The 25,539-nt window shown below is 38.3% G+C and overlaps 1 protein-coding gene across 5 annotated transcripts in view; it reads left to right on the forward strand.

The window, feature by feature from the left end:
- Positions 1-24,870, forward strand: part of LEKR1 (leucine, glutamate and lysine rich 1) — a 202,486-nt gene extending 177,616 nt beyond the window's left edge. For 3 of the 5 annotated variants that reach the window (XM_040480578.1, XM_040480580.1, XM_040480583.1), the window contains 2 exons: positions 9,330-9,633; positions 23,289-24,870. In XM_040480578.1, the coding sequence (XP_040336512.1) occupies positions 9,330-9,633; positions 23,289-23,596 (612 nt within the window). In that variant the 3' untranslated portion in view covers positions 23,597-24,870. Of the gene's footprint in view, positions 1-9,329; positions 10,030-23,288 lie in introns of all 5 variants that reach the window. The other 2 variants (XM_040480581.1, XM_040480582.1) reach the window with 2 other exon arrangements.
- The last annotated feature ends 669 nt before the right edge of the window (positions 24,871-25,539 follow it).

The following is a 25,539-nucleotide window of genomic DNA, read 5'->3' on the forward strand; positions in this document are numbered from 1 at the left end:
TACGTTTATTATTTTTGGGACAGAGAGAGACAGAGCATGAACGGGGGAGGGGCAGAGAGAGAGGGAGACACAGAATCGGAAACAGGCTCCAGGCTCTGAGCCATCAGCCCAGAGCCTGACGCGGGGCTCGAACTCACGGACCGCGAGATCGTGACCTGGCTGAAGTCGGACGCTTAACCGACTGCGCCACCCAGGCGCCCCAGCTCTGCTCTCTTTCAAGAGGCCAGAGAATGGGTGGACTTTGTTTTTAATTGTATGAAGAATGTTCTTAAGGATAGGAGGAAAGCCAGAGCCTCTAAAGGGCAAATGGGCATTCTTGCATGGAGCCGGATGATTGGAGAGCATCCACAGGAACACCAGGATCAAGAAGGTTTAGCAACAAAAGATGCAGGTGAAAGGGGAGAAAATGGAAAGTAGAGCTGTATGGGAAATGTGAATGTTGAAAGGGGGCCCATGAAAATCCTTCATAGGGAAAAGACACGCCTAAAAAAAGGGAATATTTTTTTAAAAGAAGAAAGAATTCAAAAAGAAATATAATATGTTAGGGAATAGAACATCATTTAAAAACAGATTCTTGCTGCCAGTTTTCCTTCCTACTAGCTTCATGTGAGTCCTGTCAAGACAGTGTGGCCCAGCTGCACTGACAGAGAATTACGTGTTGTAATTCAGTAATTCAGAGGAAGAATGTGGTAAATCCAAAAGGGACCCAAAACAAAAACAGAAAGGAACTACCAAAGGAAGTTCAATATTTTTGTTGTCTTAAGATTATCAGTAAGGAAGACAATGGGACAGAAATTTTAAAATATCAGTTTCTGTAGCCATCTAATGAAGATGAAAGACATTCAAAAAGAAAAAACAATGCTCTTGGGGCACCTGGGTGGCTCAGAGGGTTGAGCGTCTGACTTTGGCCCAGGTCATAATCTCACATTTTGTGAATTTGAGCCTCGCGTTGGCTCTGTACTGTCAGCTCAGAGCCTGGAGCGTGCTTTGGATTCTGTGTCTGCCTCTCTGCCCCTCTCCTGCTTGCACTCTGTTTCTCAAAACAGTAATAAATAAAATAAATAAATAAATAAATAAATAATAAATATAAATAAATAAATAAATAAATAATATTTACAGTAAATAAATAAATAAATAAATAAAATAAAAACAGTAATAATAATAATAATAATAATAATGCTCTTGGTTAAATATGGAGAATTGAATACATATGTTTATGTAATCCCAAAACATCACTAAAATAACAGTAAATTAATAAAAAGTGAATATATCCATAAGGAAAAGAGAACAGGAGAGGAAGGAGTTGACACTAGATGAAAGAGACATTGATCAAATTTTGAAAACTGAGAAAGCAGTGTTGAGAGGTAATTAGTAGATTGTAGGATATTGAAACCTGATGCCTGTGGGTATTGGGGAAGTGAGGTGGAACCCTAAAAGGAGCAAATCCAATTATGTGACACAATGCTGGAAAGACTCAGTGATTGGAGACACCAGATACTTCTGAAAGAGGGAGAGGAGTGGATCTGAAAACAGGATTGTTTGAATAATTGCGAAAGGAACAGACAGATCCTCGGATGCCCTCACTAACCCCTAAGCAACCTCACCCACCATCCTGGCAGTATACCAAAGGTTTATACTCTAGAAAAACCTGAATGTAAGAGGCTTTGCACCTGAGGATACAGAAGAACAGATTGTGGGATAAGGCTAGAATGAAAGTCTGTACCTCAGAGTGAGACCTCTTGAACCACTTTACCCACTTACTTCCCAGAATAGACAACTAGGTTTATATATCAACAGCTAGGAAATTGGAAGAATCTTCTCTGGAGAAATGCAGGAAGAGAAAAGAGGAGAGGAGAGGAGAGGAGAGGAGAGGAGAGGAGAGGAGAGGAGAATGGGAGGGGAGGGGAGGGGAAGGGAGGGGAGAGAGGAGGAGAGGAGAGGAAAAAGATCTATGGATATTGACAATTGGGATCTCCCAGTGAAATGGCAATAGTCATGTCTAATCTACCCATTAAGAAGTATACCAGTCATTAAGCCCTCACCTAGACACACAGAGCTTCCAGTAACATTTAGGAGACTCCTTTTTAAACGTCAACAGCCAAAGATCATCAAATGTTTTAGAAACACCTCAAATACGAGACAAACTAGGATCAAAGTAAAACTCAGAAGGAAAAAAAAAGCAACTCAGAAGAAAAAGATACAAAATAATGCATGCAGGGAGCTTCAAAAAAGAGTACAATTAATGTCCTGAGAGAGAAAAGAAAAGATATTGCATCCATGGAACATAAGTAGAGGCTATGAATAAAGAACAAGAATAAATATTAAAATATAAGAACTAAAGTAAAAAATTCAATATTTGGGTTAGATGATAAAGATGAATAAATCTCCCAGAAAATAGAAGAGAAAAACAAACAGATGGAGAGAAGAAAAGAAAATTAGAGGAGTTCTGGAAAGAGAGAACAGAGAAAGTGGAGGAAAGATTAGTGCAGAAACTAATCAAGAACATTTCTAACTACTGAAGGACATACACTTCTATATTGGAAGAAGGGTCCACTCAGCATAATGAATGGTAAAGCCATTCCACCAAAGCATTTCATCATGAAATATCTATACCTTAAGGATAAACATAAGTTCTTGGGAAGTTTTCAGGTCAGAGAGGGAGAAAGGATGAAATCTGAGAATTACAGCAGGGCAACAGATTTAGAGAACAACCAGGCTGGGTTCAGCAGAATGGAGGGTTTTTAGAAGTATGTCTCCAATATAAGAGAAGCTGATAGATTACATGGAGTGTTCGAACATGCTGAGAGGATATTTACACTTATATAAGTAGATTTGGTGAAAAATAAGTAATCAACAACCCAGAAACCTAAGCAGATAAATAGTGGGACAATAGTTAACTGTGAAAGGAAGCCATGCCAGAAAGGAAATGTAATCATAGTACACTGCATGGCTCAGGTCTACATAATATTATATACTATAATCATATAAAGCAAAATAAAAATTGTGATGGAAACTGGGAAGATTTTTCAGCAAAATTGTGATAGAAATTTCTCCCAGGGAACAGGAATATCTGCTCATGGGAAAAAGAGAAACACCTGCTAGGAGTTGGAATGGGAAGCTGAATCCTCATCTTTTATCCTATGAAGCCATTAGATAATGACTTCAAAACTGAAAAACCATGAGATAACTGCATAATGTTATTACATAGAAATATGGAAATAAATATCACAAGAAACAGCTTAAAAACCTGAAAATAGTTATTCCCTGGAGGTAGAACTTGGAAGTGTGAAGGAGTGCTTTTTTTTTTTTTTTTTTTTTTTTTCATCTCAAGCAGGCTCCATGCTCATAGCAGAGCCCAATGTGGGGCTAATATTTTTCAAATGTAAAACCTATTTAAGAAAAAAAAAAGAAAACCCATTTATTTAGGAAAGCTTACTAATAAATCTGGCAAGGATGGATTTGTGTGAAGTCAAAGATTAAATTTGAGGTAGATATGGTGTTTGCAAAGAGCTTTTTTTTTTTTTTTTTTGGCAGGAGGGATTTGCTTAGTTTTAGGATATGCATTTTGTAAAAATTTTTTATTTTTTATTTTTGAGAGAGAGACAGAGCACAAGCAGAAGAAGGGCAGAGAGAAAAGGAGACACAGAATCCAAAGCAGGCTCCAGGCTCTGAGCTGTTAGCACAGAGCCCGATGCGGGGCTTGAACCCACAAACCATGAGATCATGACCTGAGCCAAAGTCAGTCACTTAACCCACTGAGCCACTCCAAGGATATGCATTTTCTATATTTACATATTTAATTGATATAGATAAAATGGCACACATTTCTCTGGTAATTCCATTTATGAGAAAACAAAGCACCGGTTAGTAAATTAAGTTAGTTAATTAGTGGAACCACTTAGTTCTCAATTTAGGGACCAAATAAAATTAGAACATATGAATCTCTTCTCTAACCTCTGGCTCCACAGGGAGCAGAGAAAGAACTGGGAAAGCTTTTAGTGACCATGGGCTACTCCTAGGGTTGGTTGGCAGGGAGGATGGGTGAACAAACAACCTGAGAACCTTAACCATGAGGCATGGGGCAGACAGGAGTGAGGCAGTCAGACTGAGAGGCTTCAGCAGTGCAGAGGGAGAGCTAAGCAAGACCGCCTTTTACATGTTGGAGACAGTTTGCCCGGATGCAGAGTATAGATGCCAGAAAATTGACAGAATGAGAAAAAATAGGGAGAAATTGTTTCCATTGTATTTAATTAATACTAATTAAATCTTAGATTATTGACTTAGACAATTGAATCCTGAACACTGTGCCTTCAAGGGCTCTTCCTCCCCATTCTGAAAATCTGCTCTTGAGGCATATTAGTCCTAGGGGTTGTTTATATTTCCCCATTTCTACTTCTGTTTCAATATATCTGCAGTAGTTATTTCACAATGTCCATTAAGTCTGTGAGCACAGAAATACAATTTTAGAACAGCCTGCCTACCATCCATCTTACTTCTTTCCTGGAAATCTATTCAGGTTCTCATTCCTGTCTTATCAAAGGGCCATCTCTTCTGTTTTTCTGCAGTGTTTTGGGCTGATCAGATTAGTTGAACAGAAGCCATAAATGGAAGTTTGGGCACATCCTTTGCTAGCTCCTACTCAGCTTTCTGGTTTCCACACCTTTTCCAGTTTCCCTTTGCCTTGGCTCCCCACCCAGTTGTCCAGTCATCTACTCACCCTGGGATATATCTCGTGTGGGTGGGTAGAAACTATAATCTGATCATTCCATGACTGGTTCAGACCTCATTGGACGTAAAGCATAAAAAAGACAGCCATCTGTGGTTGTTCTTCACTGAGGACTTGCTTTCCTGGCATGTTCCCCCCAAATTGCCAAATTCAAGTGATTGCCATCACAAATGGGATTTTCATCTTCAGAATGATCAGGTTACCCAGCAAAGCCTTCTCCTGCTTCTTCCACTGTCTTTGGAATTGAAAACAATCCAGCTGTCTCTAAGGGAAAAAAATGAAAACAAACACAAAAATAAACTACTTTTACATTGTAAAGAGTGGGGGAAATTGGCCATTTTTTTAATATTAGAAATTTCAAACAGATGGAAAGCTAATTTATATTTTCATTTTGACATTTACTTACCCAGTGGGAGTGTGATTAAGCCATATTTTAAGCCCAAAGTGGCCTTCATCTGAAAATGTTATAGACATATTCTACTGGTAATGCTCTTCACCATCAACAGAACTTTAGGACCCAGAAACACTAATTCTCCTGTGCCCAGACCACCCTAATCAAGGGGTGCAGGGGATAGGAACCTCCTCTGTGAAAATGTTGGTCTCTTATGATCCTCCCTGTTTCCTTTCTTGCCCCACTTGGGGCCATTTTCCGTAGAGCTGGCAAAGGGATCTTCCTTCAATGCAAATTTGACCATGCCAGCCCCATGCTTGAAATAAACCTTTCAACGACTCCATATGACCCTCATAATTAAGTTAAAACTCTAATATTTAGCATGTTATTACAGTCATCTTTGATCAGACCCTGCTCACTCTTCCCTGCCTGTTCATTCTGCATCCAAATCATACTAAGCCATGTGTCATCCCAAGATGTGCCTCTCCCACTGTCACTACCAGCCATTTGCACTCACTGCCCATTTGGCCTGGAAAACCCCACTGCCCCTTCTTTACCATTTTACCATGCTAAAATATGACCAAAGATAATTTTACCTGAAACGTTTAGAATTCTAGGGCTTCACTGATTAGTCTCATGTTTGCCCAGGATTTTCAATCTTACTGAATTTCCATCTTACACATTTTCCTACGTTGTTCAGTGAAAACACACATTAAAATTCTTCCAAAAAAACAACCTTCAAAAAAAAAAACAGCCCCAAAAGATAGATATTTTGCCTAAATCACTGAAAGCAATCTAATCACAAGTGAGTGATTCTTTTCCACACATGATGGAATTTTCCCTTACTGGCTCTGGCCACATCCATGTGTGCTCTTGTCATGCCCTGTCACACACACCCCACCCTCGAAATAGCAATCCTCTAAACTTGATGTGTTCTATTTCCATTTTGATACTCCATGGTTGAATAAATTATAACATCTGAATTGCCTGTTGTACAAAACTGAGTTATAATCTCAATTTTAAAACAGGAGGTAATGGTAGCAGAGGATATGCAGATATTGTGAGATTCACCTGAGATTTCACAGTGTTTATGGCAAATACAAAAATAGAAGTCCTAATTCTGGAGCCTGTTTTCAGTTCAGAGGTCCTCCTGATTTGAAATAACAGAAGAAAGAGAAATAGTCCTTTGTACTGGAAGCTAATAGCTTGAAAAAGGATGAGTTCCAGAGCAGTGGGCCCCAGACCAAGATGATCAGCAGCCCTTCCAAAGTCCAGTCTGGAGTTGGCCGGCACTTTGTTCCCATTATACTTGCTATGGGGACATCTTTGAGTCCACTCCACCTTTTCATTTCCTCCTTTAGTGCAATGTCACTTGCCTAAAATAGCTTTTAGGTGACTTGCTTTACGGATGTTTTCCATAGAACACCACTCCTTTCCTTTCAGACGTGAATTTAATTTTAGTGAATGGATTGAATTTTATTTTTATTTTAATGAGAGCCCTTGTCATCACATCACCCATTACGTTATCCTTCCATATTGGTGCACCTGTTATTCATGTCAGCAATTTATTGACCTCATCAGTTAACTGCTATCCATTCTTTTCTTTTATCTATTCAAATAAACTTAACTCTTTCTCATAACTTTCTTAATCAAGGGAATTTTTTATACTAAGTAATTGAAAGCCCCTTGAATCTAATCACTTCAACATATTTTGCCGCTAACTCTATTAATAGGAAATAATGCATTGATGGTGTGCCACTTAAAATAAAGTTTAGATTAAGTTTAGAAAACTTGGGCAAAGATAGATGAAGTGTCTTATTTTTTTTTTAATTGCTTCTGTGTCCAGAAACAAATCGGTCCCTGCATGCTTGATATAATTAGACAATTCATTTAGGCATGGGCAGCTGGGAGCAGGACCTACCACTTCAGGGCTGGGCTGCTTTCAGCAGGTCAAATAAGCAGTAGGGCTTCACGGTTTTTCTTTGTCAGAACAGGAGATGAGATGACATCTAACAGAGCAACTTACTAATATTCTTCCCTGGCCCTTCCTCTCTTGCCTTTTCAACAGTATTTCAGGTAGGATTAATGAAAGCCAGATGATAAAGCCACAGACACCATCCTTGGTCTCCAGTTTCTCAAAACAAAAACAAAAACAATAACAAAAAAACAAAAGCACCTAACTAGAAGCAAGTACTTAACCCTCATTATTTAAAAAAATATATATGCTTATATGGACCCATATGTATGTTAATAATATATGAAAGTGATGAAGCTTTGTTTGACCCAGACGTGCTGCTGATTTTATAGAAAATTACAGAGCAACTGTCAATCTGGAATTGTGCCATATTCTTCAATTCTGACCAAATTTGGAATTGAATAGAGTTCTGATCATAATTACAAGAAACTCAAATACAGGAAGATGCTACTTTCTCTGATGCTTTGTTACTTAGTTCCACTGACAGCAGATTATTCAGGAAAAGCCTTGGGAAGATACTTCCCACTGACAGATTTGGCAATGCCTTGGGTAGTTTTACAAACTAACCTGTTGGAAATTCATTTTTAGTCGGAGAATCCTATAGCACAATCATCTTATTTTATTTTATTTTATTTTATTTTATTTTATTTTATTTCAATATATGAAGTTTATTGTCAAATTGGTTTCCATACAACACCCAGTGCTCATCCCAAAAGGTGCCCTCCTCAATACCCATCACCCACCCCCCATCAACCCTCAGTTTGTTCTCAGTTTTTAAGAGTGTCTTATGCTTTGGCTCTCTTCCACTCTAACCTCTTTTTTTCCTTCCCCTCCCCCATGGGTTTCTGTTAAGTTTCTCAGGATCCACATAAGAGTGAAACCATATGGTATCTGTCTTTCTCTGTATGGCTTATTTCACTTAGCATCACATTTCCAGTTCCATCCACGTTGCTACAAAGGGCCATATTTCATTCTTTCTCATTGCCACGTAGTACTCCATTGTGTATATAAACCACAATTTTTTTATCCATTCATCAGTTGATGGGCATTTAGGCTCTTTCCATACTTTGGCAATTGTTGAGAGTGCTGCTATAAACATTGGGGTACAAGTGCCCCTATGCATCAGTACTCCGGCATCCCTTGGGTAAATTCCTAGCAGTGCTATTGCTGGCTCTAGCACAATCATTTTAATTGTTTCCTTATTTGTTTACTACTTTGAATTGTTTGCTTTTCAACCTCTTTTTTGACATTCTACAGACATGTCAGGAGGTTAGAAAGATCCAAGAGCTAATTCTTACCATGGACCTTGAAATAATTTGGATGAATTCCATAGACGAAAGATGAGTAACTTCTTTAACTAAAACTATAGTCTCGGAATTTGAAGGGACCTTAGTGATATCTAGTTCAGTCATCCATTTGAAGTTTAAGTTTGCTCCAGTCCATCCCAGTCAAGTGAGATTTAACCCTTCAGGGTATTCTCCAGACAGCTCTGGCTTTTAAAAAGTTCTTCCTTATCTTCAACTACATAACTTCTACCCTTGGTTCCAAATCCTGTTGGAGACATAAAAAACAGCTCTGCTCAAACTCATGAGGCTGCAAACTTATTGAGGGCAGGTATTGTATCCACTACAGCTTCTGGCGACTTGATACATGATTGTCAAATGGAGTTAAAAGCAAATAACGTTCTTCTTTATTTTGATATATATCTTACAAAATAACAAACGATCAGTATATTTAAGTCCCGTTGAGAAAGCGTCATATAAAGTAGCTGATTCTATTGTTTAAGCGCTGTTCCTGATATGTTTTATTCTTTCAATCTTATAATTCAAGCAATTTTACCTGTCTTGTGTATTGCAGCTTACCTTCGTTATAAATTAACATACTTGCCCCTGCAGATGTTAACTGTTAGGCATCACATATGCCAACGAGCTGAAACCCCACTAAAGTAAGCATTAGAAGTTCTGGGTTCCAGCACCAGCCCCTCACTACCCATCTGAGTGATACTGGCTCTTGGTTCCTATTCTGCAAACTGCAAGGGTTGAACCAAATGTCCTCTCAAAGTTCTTTCCAGCTTCACAAATCATTTGCGTTTTTGACTTGTCTGTCCCATGTGGTAGAGTAGCCACAAAGACAGTCAAAGACGCACCTCTGATTTCCATTTCACTTCTCCATTTATATTGCCAATTACCATCCAAATGTACAGTTTAAAGCTAGGGATGCTTCTCCTCTCATTTCAGAACACTTTTCTTCAGGAAACAGTGCGCAGGGAGTGTGAAGAACGCTTTGAACTGACACAGGCTTTGAGCCAAGCCAGAGAACAGCTTCTGGAGCTCAGGAAGCTCAGTGGAAGTTTACCTTTGTCGCCGTGTTCCCTTAACCAGGGCAGCCTAACCTCCTCTGCTGCAGTGGTCAGCAGCCAAGGAGAGAGAAGCCTTACAAGACTGAACTCTGGAAAAGGAATCAAAATCCCCAGCCTGCATGGAGTGTCAAAACCCACCACTGCCCCAACCTCAGTTCAACCCAAGAGGGTCAGCAGCTCAGGTTTGCCTACTTTCCCCCAGCCCCATCCTCCCAGCGGTCGAGCATCTTCCGTAAATGAGACGGGACAAAGACTGACTGCCATTCTGAGGAGGAGACTAAATCAGCAGTGACTGATCCAGCCAGGAGCAGCTCCAAGCAGGACACTTGGTACTTCCCAGACCAAGTGTAACTGAGGATGACAGAGGTCAAATTATTATCACAGATCAAGAATGCACGGTTATAGATATTTTTAATAGGATAGTTGGAAAAACTAGGAATTGTGAAGCCATATTTTCCAAGAGGCCTTTGAAGTTGCAACAGATAATGAAGTTGGTGGTATTCCAGAGGGCCAATTTCTATGTGTCTACATTGGATGTTTAGATGTGTTCTCTGAATATTCCCTTTTTGAGATCCCAGGTAAAATTTTTCACCCATAGCATCTTTGCTATTTTTTTTTTGTACCTTTACAAGCAGATATATTTCCACCAAAAATAGATTGTGTTGGTTTTGTTGGTGTTTGTTCATTTGTTTGTTGAGCTGAATAGGTTAAATAGATGTGATTAGTATTCCAAATAGAAAATAGAAGTACATTAGTCCTAAATTTGATAATTTCCAAAATATTTAGTTCAAATATTCACAGAATTCAACATCATCATAGAAACCTTCTCTTTTCATTTTGCAATTTAATTGGTTAATACAATTTCTTTTTAGGCCAGAAGTAATGATAGGTACCCTTCAAGAAGACAGTCTTTCCTGTGAACCTGGGACCTTCTAGAAAAAGGGACACCAACTCCAATTCAAGGACAAGGGGGTTTACTTTTCAAACTTTAGAGATTATTTTTAAAAACAGTCTGGCTGACCATGTAAATATTACTTGGTAGAGGTAGTTTTTCTACATTGAATGGTTTTTAGTAATCACGATTAGATTTTGATTTGAGCCATTGGGAAAAGAACTAATTCAAGACAGTCTCATAGAGGCACATAGTGCTAATTTGGGGGTTCACGTTTTATTACCTCCTAAAATGGCCAATTGGTTAACATATTTTCTATTTTCATAGTGAAAAATTAAAACCAGAAACCAAACAGCTATTTTAAGTTATAAAGCTTCAGGCTTCTCCTGTTTCTTAAAACATAAGTCTTTACCTTAAGCTAGTGATTGTCCATCTTTTTTCCCCTTCAAGTTGAACTGCATTTTTTTTTTCCAACACTGACTTTAGTTAAATGCTTCATCTGACTGTATCAGGGACATCCAAGCTTTTTAATCCCAGATGAGAATGTTAGTAGCACATGTCAAATATGGCACATAAAACTCTCCTCTGTCTGGCTATTATGTTCATGAGAGAATCCAAAGGTACTTGGAATCCCTCCCATGTGCAAAAAGCAAAGTAAAGCTGCTAAGTAAATTCAAGTTTATCTTTAATCTTTAAAAGGATTAGTCTAATCTACCAATCGTGTGTTTTAACTTCAAAAAAAAAAAAAAAATTCCACATTAGGTCTGCCGATTTCCCTGACTAGTTTAAGTGAGCACATCCTGTGTTAAGGCTTAGAATGCTTAGTTTCACTTTACAGAGATCGATGTTCCTTATAATGGCATTTGACAAGAGAACAAAACAATAGAATGGTGGTGCTGGAGTGAACCTTAGAGGTCACCCCAACCATTTCTTTACAAATAAGGAATAGATACCCAAAGAAGTCCGACTTGCTAAAGAGGTACAGCTAGTGACAGAGCTAAAACCAGACCGTTAACCGACCCCAACCACTCCACTCACTTTCCCACTCATCAGAGTTTCCCCAGCCTCCATCAGGACTTTTGTCAGAAGCCCCACATAGTGTTTACCTAATATTTTCTTTAAATGCCCTCGCTTTTTAAACTTAAAGTTATGTAAAAAGAAAGCTTGGCCCAAGAAAGAATAATTGTAGAGTAACGAGTTTGATTTGCTAGGTATATTTTTGCTAATACTTGAAAATCAACATGTATCTGTTAAAATTACAAAATGTTGGCTGGTGTACCCCCTAAAATCATCGTGTACAATGACAGTAGTACCCGTGCCACCCTCTGGGAACTACTGGATCAGACCTCGATGTTTCTGACCTGGTATTTGGATGTTTAAATTACAAGTACTCGTGACATGAGGTAGATGGAAGAAGCTAGAGAAAACTTTAGTAAAAGCCTACAGGAAAATTCGGGGCAGCGGTTCTTTGCCATCATATGATACACGCTTTTCCACAGTCTCCCAATTTCAGCTCTCTCTTCAGGAACCATGGGGATACATTTTTTTCCCTAAATTATGAACACATTTAAATTTGTAAAGAAGGTCACGTGTAAGCTTTTCTAAAGTGATAAAGACTATCAGTGCAAATCTGGTTTCTTGGTTTGTTGTTATACTCTCACTTTATAATATAACAAGTCATTATGTAAATAATCTCTCTGAGAATAGAATCATGGTAAGACTGTGTTATATTCCACAAGTATATTAGAGAGGTTATTCCGTGGATACACGACAGAGACAATATTGACATTTGTATCAAGCTAGACCACTTGAATGGTGCCATCTAAGCTATGTGCTGGGACTTTTTAGAGGAAGACACTTAAAGAAAAGAGAATCGCACTAGAGTATGTAACCTGGGGGTTAAGAACATAAACTTCCCTTGATTTTCTCACTGATGAGCTAACTCCTGGCATGAAACAGTATCATATCAAGAGTGTTAGGGAGGCAGTGAATACTATGGCAAAAGAGAGCTCTCAAATGCATATAATGGATATTAATTTAAATCTATTAGTTTTAATTTCTCTATATACATCTGTTTTCCATGACCTCAGTGGAAGGATTGATAGGTGCAAAAAGAAAAGAATATCACAGAAAATATTCCTCAAATAATTATAACCCTGTTTTTTTTTTTTCTTCTCAATTTAATATTGGTAGACAAAGATGGGAGAATTCTATAGTTAACATAGATTTTTCAAGTGATCTTTTTCAAAGTCTTTTTGAATGCAATTACTGTATTTATAGTTAGAATTACTTAAAAGTTATATTTTCTGGCAATGGAATTGACTGGAAGAGATGTTAATGTTGAAAATTATGCAGGGGCACCTGGGTGTCTCAGTTGGTTGAGGCTCCAACTTCAGCTCAGGTCATGATATCATGGTTCATGAGTTTGAGCTCCATGTCAGGCTCTGTGCTGACAGCTCAGAGCCTAGAGCCTGTTTCAGATTTCTCTCTCTCTCTCTCTCTCTCTCTCTCTCTCTCTCTCTCTGCTCTCCCCCACTCATGCTCTGTCTCTTTCAAAAAGAAACTTTAAAAAAAGAAAATTATGTAAAACTAAGATTTTTTAAAATGTTCTATTAGTCCCAAAAGTTTTTGTAGTATTACAGATCAATTATAGCTAATTGCTTTGATTGTGGAACAAGTTTTCTCAAGCTGCATCTTTTAAGGTTCTTAAAATTGCAGTATTGCACTGATAAAGCAACCTAGTATCCTGAAAGGGTTAATGCACTGGATCTCAAAATTCCTGACCATCATTTTGTATCTTATGGAGCACAGGAAATCAATTTAATATGTGTCCAAAGTTCACAAATCCTACAATGATTATAGATATATATTTTTTACTTTTCCACTTTCATGGTTTATTTTTTTAATTTATTTATTCTGAGAGAGGGAAAGTGCATGAGCAGGGGAGGGGCAGAGAGAGAAGGAATGAGTGAATCCCAAGCAGGCTGTGCTCTGTCAGCACAGAGCCCAACAATGCAGGGTTAGAACTATGAACCATGAGATCATGACCTGAGCCTAAACCAAGAGCTGGACACTTAACTGACTGAGCCACTCAGGTGCTCCTTCACTTACATGTTTTAGTAAAATAATATATCTTGTTCAGAACACCTTTAATGGTCCTCAAGCCATGATAGACAATAATGGTCGCATTCCTAAGGTGTTGTCTATGGTATCTTAAGGAAGAAATTCTGCTTTTCCTTTTGAAAATATTAACCCCATATAGTAATAAATTGTGAAGCCAATATAGTTGGGTTGCCTCTTTAAAATCTTAAATATAAATTATGTCATCTTTGTATAATCTTTTTCACACATAAAATTTTCTTCATAACACTGTAGTTGAATCTGAAACACACATATCCTATGACAATATTTACCATGATCCAGAAAGTCAAAATATTTCCTTCTTTTCCAGCATTTATACAGCATGATGTTTTATAACCATTGAGTAAAAAAATTTACTAGACATCCCTTACCTCCACCCCAAAATATACAAGAGGATACTGTGTCACAGAGATTAATTTACCTGGAAATGAATACTGATTAAGACCAAGGAATAATTTTTAAACTTCTGCAGTTTCTGAGCACTTTGATCTGTAGAACAGTGAAGCTATATTATACATTCACTCATTTCTTCAACAGATACAGAGAATTGAAAAAGCACTGTGAGAGCTATAAAAATGAAGACATACTACAGTTTCCCGAGAATTGTATAGTAGAGAGCAAGAGGGCGTATATACAGAAATTATAATGTCAGGTAGTAGATGCTGAGGAGAGAATCAAAAGCAAAGTGTTACACGAGTTCATCTTCTTGCTGGAAAAATCAGGGAGCATTTTTAGCAAGAACTGGCATTGATAATAGATCTTAAAAAATTGGTAGGGTTTTATAGAAGAAGGTATACCAGATGGAAGAGATGTATAAAGAGGTACAGGCATGGAAAGTGTAGAAAATACTTGGTGAAGGGAAGTAGTGGGAACCTGACCCCATAGCATGGAGGTGTTGAATAAAGGCCATTGCAGCATTTTGACTAAAAGAGGCATGCATTTTGTTGAAATCTGGCAGAGGTTTATAGGAATAATTATGGGGTGGAAAGGCTGGAGATGGAACACAAGTTGGTAGATTAGTACAGTAGTCCAGACAAGAGTTATATGAAGTTCTGAATAAAGATGTTGACGACGGAAATAAACAGGAAGGAGCTGACTCGAATTCTATTCAGAGAAGGGAAAGAATTTGTTCCCTATTAAATATATTTTAAAACTGTTACTAGTTATTGCCACTTAGCAGGGGTGCCGTGTATGAGATCGGTCCAATTAAAGGATCACCCTTCTATTTAAGAATATTACAGCTTGTCTGAAAAATGTGAAATCATGGGAACTACATTTCATTTGGGAAACAGGTAAACTAATCCCACAGACTCAGGACTTATAAGAATTCTTAAAGTTAAAAAAAAATACAAATCTGAATCGTGTTCTAAGAATTATGGAGGAGGAAGATGGAAATTGACATTTAAAAAATAACTATCATCTTGGCCTCAAAGAATGCAAAGCACAACTCAGTGGTGACCTTAGGGACTAATACAGCGCAATAAACTGTTTATGAGGGAAAGTAAAGGAGATAGTAGCCAAAATACGATAAGGGTTATCTTAAAATCCTTAAATTTTATAGTTCTGAAATGACTTGATACATCACCTGGTCCAGACCTATAATTTTACAGAAGGAAATAATAGTTCCCTTTGAGGTTAAATAATCTTTTAAATTCTTATAACTGCTTGACAGCTGACTTGATGAGAAAGCCATGGCCTCCAAATCTTGGCCAAACATCTCATTTGTAGGCTGGAAGAATAGTATCAGTGCTCTAAATTCTTACTACTCAAAGTGATCCAGCAGGATCAATGTCTCCCGGGAGCTTATTAGAAATGCAGACTATCAGTCCTCACACCCAAATCTACTGAATAAAATCTGATTTTAATGAGATCTGCAGGTGATCCTTATACATGTTAAAGCCCTGGCATATTTCACCTCTAAGAGCTATACATTAGTATTGAAGGGAAATAATCTTGCTAGACTCAGTTCCCTCACGCCTATCTGAAACAAATGGCTCTCTGAGACCACCCATCCCCATGTTCAATACCTCAGCTCCCAATGCACTCAAATTCTTTTTTTCTTTTCATCAATTGATTGTGAGTCTTGAAAACTCTCCAGAAAAACTAGTGAGTAAAAGGAAATCAATATCTAATCAATATTCATAAAATCTTATGTCACGATCCAAGTTTCTGAGCCTGCAAAGAACTAAAGATTTGTTATTAACAAAAAAAAACCCAATAGAAATGCTTTCATTTTGATCATTGGCAACTCATTGAATAATCTTGTTTTTAATGTTAATTCATTATTTTGAGAGAGAGAGTGTGTGTGTGTAAGTTGGGGAGGGGCAGAGACAGAGGGAGAGAGAGAATCCCAAGCAGGATCTGCGCTGTCAGCACAGAGCCCTACACAGGGTTTGATCCCATGCACCATGAGATTATGACCTAAGTCAAAATCAAGAGTCAGTCACTTAACTGACTGAGCCACCCAGGTGCCCCTCATTGAATAATCTTAAATTTTAATCTCATAATGGTACCTATTTGGTTTAATCTCATAATCTCATAATGGTACCTCATAATGGTAATCTCAAATTTAATGTCATAATAGTACCTATTTCCCCAAAGGAAATCTGGTATTGCTGGTTGTCTTTGAGGCTTGTGAAACATAGAATACTTAGATAATTTATTGGAATCATGAGAAGAGATACTGGAATACCATTATTCCCCCTGAAAGTAGTTCTTAACCACTTAAGTATAAAACTATAACTTGCAATATACACGTAGATCAATTTATTTTAAAGGTAGAACAGCATTGAATAAGAATTTGATTCATATTTAAAATTTCAAAATCTGGGGGCGCCTGGGTGGCTTAGTCAGTTAAGCATCTGCCTATTGATTTTGACTCAGGTCATGATCCCAGGGTTGGGGGATCAAGCCCCGCATCAGGCTCTGTGCTGAGCTTGGAGCCTGCTTAAGATTCTCTCTCCCTCCCTTCTCCCCCAACTCATACTCACTCTCTCTCTCTCTCTCTCAAATTAAAAAAAAAATTAAAAAGAATTATGAAATTTCAAAATCTGTACTTGACACAATAAGGCATTATGCTCACTTGCCTGTGAATATTAAATCAGCTTATGTCATTATATAACAGGATGGCTACATTCTTTTAACCTTTGAGTTTAGAAAATAATGAAAGGATGGACTTCATTTGCCATTAAAAAGTTTTTAATATCTTTTATTAACATTCTTACTGCTGATATTCAGCTTCTATGGTTGTTATTGTCATCAATCTCATAAATAATAATAATTCAAGCCCGAGAATTAGACATATAATTTAAAATATGAAGCATTTTAAAATAGACGTTTTATAAGACTTAACACTGGAAATATACTTTTTCTGGAAAGTATGAACATCTGGTTTTACATTGTGCACCATTGTCAGATATATCCAACTTTCTCCCAAGTGAGCTTGATACAGTCTAACACATTAATCTAAAGAGATGCCTTCTGTCTTCTGTCTTCTTAGACTGAATGAGTTCTACAGTTGTAATTTTCTATCTGGAACCTTAAATTTCTAGGGAATTAAGGTTACTGCCAAGATTGAATTAACTACTTTTCACTGATTTAAAGCAGAATTTCCTAAAACCCGGGATGGCCAAATTTCCATTCTCTATTACTACACTTTTCAAATGGTTGAGGTTTTAGCTGGAATCTCATAGCATCTCAAAACCAGAATCATTTTTATTTTACCAAGAGGTATACGGTACTCAGTAAAGAACTGAGGTGAATGAGAAAAGATGAAGTTAGGGAGAAAAGAATCCACTACCTTATTTCATAGAAGTGATGAAGTAAAGACCTAATCCACAGATTTATTCCCTCCAGGACTTTAAGTCAGTGTTTTCAGCTGTGTACCCTGAAAATGTGATTTTAAAATACTATAGGGGTGCCTGGGTGGCTCAGTTGGTTAAGCGCCCCATTCTTGGTTCTGGCTTAGGTCATGATCTCAGTTTCATTGGTTCAAGCCCCATGTTGGGCTCTGTGCTGGCAGCATGGAACCTGCTTGGGATTTTCTCTCTCTCTCTCTCTCTCTCTCTCTATCTCTCTCTCTCTGCCCCTCCCCCCCCAACTTGTACTGTCTCTGTTTCTCTCCAAATAAACTTAAAAAAATAAAAATAAAAATAAAAAAACTATTTATTGTACATTTGTAAGTTGACATCTAAAATATTTCATTATAAGTTTAAATAGTTGCAAAGGATGTTGTAAAGATAATCAGCATATTATAAATATAGACATTTAAAAATAAAACTGTTACTTTCAGATACCTTTATGATTACAAAAGGTATTTTTATTGATCTCCCGTTATTAAATTACTATCAAAACATATATATAACTTTATAACATTCTTATGGATTAATGTTATTAATTATTAATATACTAGTATTTATTTTTAATATTTCTCTTATTACCTTTTTATTTACTTTTTTATTTTAAGTTTTTATTTTAATTCCAGTTAGTTAAGATAGAGTATTTTATTAGTTTCAGGTACACAAAATAGTAATATAACACTTCCATACATCACCATGTGGTCATCACAGTAAGTGCTCTCTTTAATCCCCAACACCTATTTAACCTACCCCCACACCCCCCTCCCCTCTGGTAACCATCAGATTTTTCTCTATAATTGGACTCTGCTTCTTGATTTCTCTCATTTTTCCCTTTGCTTGTTTTATTTCTTAAATTACACATATGAGTGAAATCATATGGTATTTGTCTTTCTCTGATTGACTTATTTTGCTTAGCATTATACTCTAGCTCCATCCATGTTTTGTAAATGACAAGGTTGCATTCTTTTTTATGGCTGAGTAATATTCCATTATATATATTATATATATATAATATATATATAATGTATGTGTATGTAATATATATGTACATTATGTATATATATGTACATATATATTATGTATATGTTATATATGTACACTATATATACACATGTATATACATATATATTATATATTATGTATATATGTATCTCATGTCTTTATCCATTCACCAATCGATGGACACTTGGGATGCTTCCATATCTTGGCTATTGCAAATAATGCCACTATAAACATAGGGGTGCTTGTATCCCTTTGAATTAGTGTTCTTGTATTATTTGGACAAATACCCAATAGTGTTATTACTGGATAATAAGGTAGTTTTACTTTTAACTTTTTGAGGAAACCCCATACCATTTTCCAGAGTGGCTGCACCAGTTTGCATTCCTACCAACAGCATGCAAGTGTTTTTTCCCCCACATCTTTGCCAACACCTGTTGTTTCTTGTGTTCTTGATTTTAGCCATTCTGACAGGCGTGAGGTGATAGCTCATGGTAGTTTTCATTTGCATTTCCCTGATGGTTAAGTGATGATGAAGATCTTTTCATGTGTCTGTTGGCCATCTGTATGCCTTCTTTGGAGAAATGTCTGCTCATATCTTCTGCCCATTTTTTATTGGATTATTTAGGGGTGTTGAGTCGTAGGATACTAAACTTTTATGAGGTATGTCATTTGCAAATATCTTCTCCCATTCCCTAGGATGCCTTTTATGTTGATTGTTTCCTTCACTGTGCAGAAGCTTTTTATTTTCATATAGTCCCAATAATTTATTTTCTCTTTTGTTTCCTGTGCCTTAGGAGACATATCTAGAAAGAAGTTGCTATGGCCAGTGTCAAGGAAATTACTTCCTGTACTGTCTTCCAAGATTTGTACGGTTTCAGGTCTCATATTTACGTCTTTAATCCATTTTTTTTTAAATTGTTAATGTTTATTTTTTGAGAAAGAGACAGAGCATGAGTGGGAGAGGGGCAGAGAGAGAGGGAGACACAGAATCTGAAGCAGGCTCAAGGCTCTGAGCTGTCAGCACAGAGCCCGAGATGGGGCTTAAACACACAGACGGTCAGATCATGACCTGAGCCGAAGTTGGACATTCAGCCTACTGAGCCACCCAGGCATCCCTTTGTCTTCCTGCTTTAAATGGTTTTTTTTTTCTTTATCCAATGTTTTGCAAATTCAGTTACAATATGTGATGGTGTGGGTTTCCTTTTGTTGATTTGGTGAGGGTTCCCTGTGTCTCCTAGATCTGGATATATATTTTCTTCCCCAGATTAAGGAAATTTTCAGCTACTATTTCTTCAATAAATTTTCTTCCCCCTTTTCTCTCTCCTTCTGGGACTCCTATAAGACAAATCTTATTACGTTTGATAGAGTCTGAGTTTAAATGAGTCTGAGTTTGAATGAGCCTGAGTTCTCATTTTGCATAATTCTTTTGTCTCTCCCTTGTTCAACTTGATTACTTTCCAGTGCTCTTTCTTCTAATTCGAGTAATTCATTTCTCTGGTTCTTCCATCCTGCTGTTCATTCCATCAAATGTGTTTTTAATTTTGTTTATTGAGCCCTTTATTTCTGCTATGTTATTCCTTATCTCTGTGTTAAGGGTCTTATTCATTTCTTCCACTCTTTTCTTAAGTCCAGTGAGTATCCTTGGGATCAGTGTTTAAATTCTCTATCAGGTATGTTACTTAGTGAAACTATCTGTTTCACTTAGGTGTCTGGCTGTGGTCTTGTCCTGTTCTTTCAATTGGGGTAAATTTCTCTATCTCCTAATTTTGTCTGCATCTCTGTGTCTGTTTCTCTGTGTTAAGAAAGTCTGCTGTGCCTTCTGCTCTTGAAAGTAGTAACTTTATGATGAAGAGGTGCTGGAGAACCCACAGTGCAATGTCCCCTGTGCACCAGAACCTGGCACTTCAGGAGAGCATCCTGTGTGTGTTGCTTATGCCCTGCTATTGTGTCTGAGTTACTTTTCCTTTCAGTGCAGTCATCTGCCTGTTGTGGGCTGTGCTTGCTCCCTGTGGTGTTAGTGGGACCCAGACAGGCCAGCTCTGAGTGGATATGCCCACTAGTGAACCTGAGAGTGGGGCAACGGTGTTAACAGAATTTGTACTGGGCCACTGGTCCTATGCCGGATCCCCCTGAAGCATTGCCGTGGCTGGGGGCACGTGGCTGGGCCTGGGGCAGTGCACGTGTGCACCACGCATAGGCAGCTGTGCACCTGGTGGCTGCATGGGGTGCACTCGTGACTTTACCAAAATTTGCCCTGAGCCCAGGACTGAGGCTAGCAGGCTTAGAAGGGGCAAGTCCTCAGGAGAACTTGTAGACATGGTGCACTGGTAGCAGGTTAGGTAGCAAGTCTCTGTTTAGCGCCACCTCCCACAGGCACTTCTTTGTTTATGCTTAGGGACAGGGGAGAAAAATGGCACCTGCTAGCTCCCTCGTTTTCTGAGAAGTCCCCCAACATACTCGGAAATCATCGTGAACAGATCTGTGTCCCATTTGCCCCTGGCATTGTGTAAGCTGCCATTTTTATGTTGCCGCTCCACACAGGCTGCGGTCTCTTTAAGGGCGGCAACCCAGCTATGGCCCTTCCAGCTCACCTGGTGCTGAGGCAGCTGAGTTTTAAAGCTCCTGGCTCCAGTCCCACTGGTTTTACAAACTCGTGGAATTCAGCCCCTCTGGTTTTGAAAGTCAAACGTTATGGGGACTAGTCTTCCCCATGTGAGCTCCCTGGTGCAAGGGCCCATTTCTCTGCCCTCTCTGCCTGTGCAGCTGCCTTCCTCCTGCAGGCAGCCTCCCTCCACCTTTCTGACCTTTCTAACCTTTCAGATGCAGCTTCTTCTCTATCAGTAGTCTTGGAGTTTGTTTTGCCTGTCTTCGTTCTGATCGCTCTCCTGTTTATTGACTTGGATATGGATGATATCCAGTTGGAAATGTGGGACAGGTGAGCTCAGTATCCTCTTACTCCGCTACCTCCCCAAGATCCTTCCAGGATCTATTATTAATATGTTAACATAGGGGTGCCTGGGTGGCTTAGTCGGTTAAGTGTCTGACTCTTGGTTTGGGCTCAGGTCATGATCTCACAGTTTTGTGAGTTTGAGCCCTGCATTGGGCTCTGCACTGACAGCGAGGAGCCTACTTGGGATTCTCTCTCCCTGTCTCTCTGCCCTTCCCCCGCTCTCTCTCTCTGTCAAAATAAATAAACTTTAAAAAAATACAAAAAGTAAACAACATAAGCATATTACAAATTTTGTTAAATAATTATTAAGCATGAAAGTTCAATTTTATTGACAATGCATTTCTTGATGAGGTGAATCCATAATGTTTCCTTTTACATTTAAAAAATAAAGTAGGTGACGTTAAAAGAATTTGTACATAGGATATCGTTTGCTTTTTATTAACAGGAGGTAGAAAACACTAAACATTTTATGATGAAAGAAGATGAGGATTATACTGTATTGCAATCCACATTTCAAGCAGTATTTAATAAAAATTGTTTTAACTACTTGGTTGAAGAATAAGTGCCAAGCAGAAAGATCTCGTAGAACTTTAGTATATCTTGAAAAGGTTAATAGTCTAAGAAAACATTCTAGTTACATTTGAAAATATTAGGGACACTCACCTATACTGCTCTGCTATATAAGGTCTGGAGTTTTTTCTAGCAAATAATGTGTCTAAGGGATAAATATTGAGAAGAGCTGAAAAGAGCTGCTTATATTTAAATGCATTGCAGGAGGGGGCATTTTCAATAATCAACCTTTCTTACTCAACATTAGTTAACATTATTTTTGCCTTGCTTTCATGAAACCATCCCTCACATGGATATTTGACAAATCCAGGGCACAGAAGAAGAGAATCATTAGTCCAAAATTGCCTAACTCCCATCTCTGCAATCTACCAGAAAATCCCAACGTGTGCTAAAATATTACATTTCTAGCATGACGCTTGAATAGCAATATTTATAAGTCAAGGAAATAGGAGAATCTTAGGTTCACAGTATCTATGAATTTAAGACCATCAAACCTTTGAAATACCCCTGGGGTGTAAGTTCTCCATGTTAAAGGCCACTGTTCTAAGTTAGCAAATCAGATCAACCAGAATCCTGTCTGCATCAGAACATTACACCTTCTGGGCAAAATTGAGTAGAATACCTCAGATCAGAGGGTTGGGCTCCCAGACTTCTGATCCAAGACAGAGGTTGTGCCCCGTTCCCTCTGTCTGCCTCCACCCAGGGTACAGAGTGTCAGGGAGAGGACCCTGAGAGCCAATTCATACTTCTTCTGGCCTTGGGCCCAGATCACAGCAGAGGGAAATTTCTGAGTGCAGTATGTATGGGTGCTGTCCCTGTGGTTCTCTGTGACCGTGTCCAAATGGAACTCTTTATAACACTCTTAACCAAAGGAACCCCACAACTGACCAACCCTATTCACCTTATGCAGTCTAAGGCACACTGCAATCTCCAGGAAGAAAGTTCTTTAATTTTCCAGTCCCTGGCAATAATAGAAGAAGTAGTAAAGAGGAATATGAGCCATTAAGATCAAGTTTGGGGCTTAAATTTTCTGTAAATAACATGGTTGGAATTCTGCTCCACTAATTATTTAATGTCATCAAATTCTTGGTATCTGCATGACTCATGTGGAAGTGGAGAAAGAGCTTATTTTTACCATTTGTGCCCTGGACATAGTATGCTGGTAGGGAGAGATGTCCCTGTTGGATGGAAAGAGATGTTTTTCCATGTTTTGATGTTATTATCCATGAGTCAGATATAATTATACAACCAATATCAGAGTTTGTTTTGCTTGTGTATTAAAGGCCTTAAAAATGTTTGTCAAATTGTCTGTAATTTCGTGCTTTAAATTGGGCTTGATGCATCTCAGCATATGTGTGTAGAGTCTCTATCGCTGTTCTTATTTTAGTTACAATGTCCTAAATGTTTCTAATGCTTACTTCATAGGTACATTCTTAACTCTCAATGGCCCCCAGATACCCAGAGTGTCTGCAACCATCCCCACCCCTCCAGAATTAGGACAGCTCTCGAAGGACACAGGGAAAAAGGTAGGTGTCCAACTGGGCCTGAGGGCATGTGACCTGATTGAGTGTATGATCCTGATTGTATTTCAACCACAAGAACTTTATGAGCTGTTCATTTATTTGTTGTTATTATGTATGCCTCTTCTGGCCTTTCTTACTGTAAAAGCAGCCAAATTTTTAATGAAGAAACTGTGGACTCATACATTATTAAAACTCAGTCACTACAGGTGACTTATACAAACCTCATTCCAAATGTAATGCCACGGGTTTCAGTACACAGATCTTCTCATAAAGGTTCTGCATTTTCCTGGGAACATGATCAGGATACTGTCTTAGCAGTTTTCCTAGGCCATCTTTACATTTAGTCTTAGCACTCCTGAGAAAATTTAACCTCGGATCTTCTAACTTACCTAAATGTGTGTAAAAAGGGATCTATTACACTCCCTTATCCATCTCAGGTTAAAATCAAAGTCTCACTGCAGGTCAGAGAGATTTTCTTGCATTACTTAAAAAGCATGAATAAAAAAGGCATGGACACCTTGCCTGCTGAAAGGGCCGTCTACACAAACATCAGGCTGTGCCTTCACTTTGTGTTCCATTTAAAAGCAGGGAACTAGATATCTGGTGTAAGATGGTGTGATACCTGGCCAGCAGGCATTGATGCAGTCCCTTCCAGTATCCCGTTAAAAACCGTGATGGAAAAGAAAAGCACACAGGCAACAGAATCACAAGAACCTGCCCCCCGCCCCCCACCACTGCTGGGCCACATGGGTGCCGCCCTTCAAAGCACCTGGGCCACTTTGTAGGGAACATTCTGAGATGCAAACTCCTGGGGGAAAAAAAAAGGCTAAAGAAGCAGCTTGTTTCAGTGGCGGTAGGGAGGGAGAGATGGGCAGCGGTGCGTTAGATCTCAGAAAGGGGAATTCTCTCCCGTACAGCCGTGGGTCAGCACACGGGACACTCAGCACAGGTGGAAGAGTGTGCCCTGTCAGAAGAGCGTGGTTGCCTACAGAGCAGGTAGTGGTAGCGGTAACAGCAACAGTATGGCAGGAGTAACAATGATAATGCTAGTTATATTTGTTGTTTATGATGGGCAGTCCATAGTGCCAAGAGCTTTGAAAGTATTTCATTTAATTCTCCTAAGAACTCTGTGAAGTTGGTATATTTATCAACTTCCTTTCACAGGGGAGAAAACTAAGGCACAGAGAGGTTAAGCAGCTCACCCAAAGTCACACAGCTTATAAGTGGCAAAGTCTGGATTGGCAAATAGACAATGTAAACTGGGAATTGGACTGGGGACCAAGCACATTGTCTTGACTCCATTTGTGTCTCTGAAAAGGGATGGGACCCTCACTTCAGAGCAAACTTGGGTGATGTCTCTATACTCTGTTGACATAACAGTCTAGCCTCATTTGAGGGTGAGCATTCAAGAAGCAAGAGAGAGAGAGAAGAGAGACAGAAAAAAAAAGAAAAGAGAGAAGGTACTTAGAAATTATGGGAAAAAATTATAAAACAAGGGAAAACCATATAGGAAAAAAAGAAGACAAAACAGATCTATGAAAAAGATCTATTGCAAGAATCTTATAAGGACCCTTTAGGAAGCTATTTAGCATCCTGTAGAAACAGAATATTATAGGTCTCACATTCCTTTTTTAAAATGTGTCATTGTCTATATTAGGTCTTTAGGTCCTGTGCTTTCTGATTTATTTCTAGAATATGATGTCCTAGCTATAGCCTTAAAAAAAGCAGGTCCTTCTAAATACAGACAAAGGAGAAAAAGAGTGTTAAAACTGGTACAAAAGGAGAGAGATATAACAAATTATATAGCTGTTCACAAGAAAAACTCTCCAGATAAAGTCAAAGGCCAAAATTTATAAGAATAAAAACATGTTCTAAAATTAGTAATCAGAAGAGTGCTCATAAAAATTGTCTATGAAAGTCCATTTTTGTGGCACAGGTCTTCAGAAGTTAAAGTTTCTTTTGTAGAATAAAGCCTTTTATTCTCAAAGGTCATTTATGCTCATTTTTCATTGTTAATCACAGTATGAAATTAACACCCATCATTGTAGAGTGTGTATAAACTTCCACTGTTTTGATTTGGGGCAAAGGATCTTGAGACTGTCTTTGCTCTTCTTCCTTTGATTTATTTCTATCATCTTATCATGTGCCATCCA

This window comes from Herpailurus yagouaroundi, unplaced genomic scaffold (assembly GCF_014898765.1).
Source record: "Herpailurus yagouaroundi ecotype Mexico unplaced genomic scaffold, PumYag 159, whole genome shotgun sequence".
Lineage (NCBI taxonomy): Eukaryota > Metazoa > Chordata > Mammalia > Carnivora > Felidae > Herpailurus > Herpailurus yagouaroundi.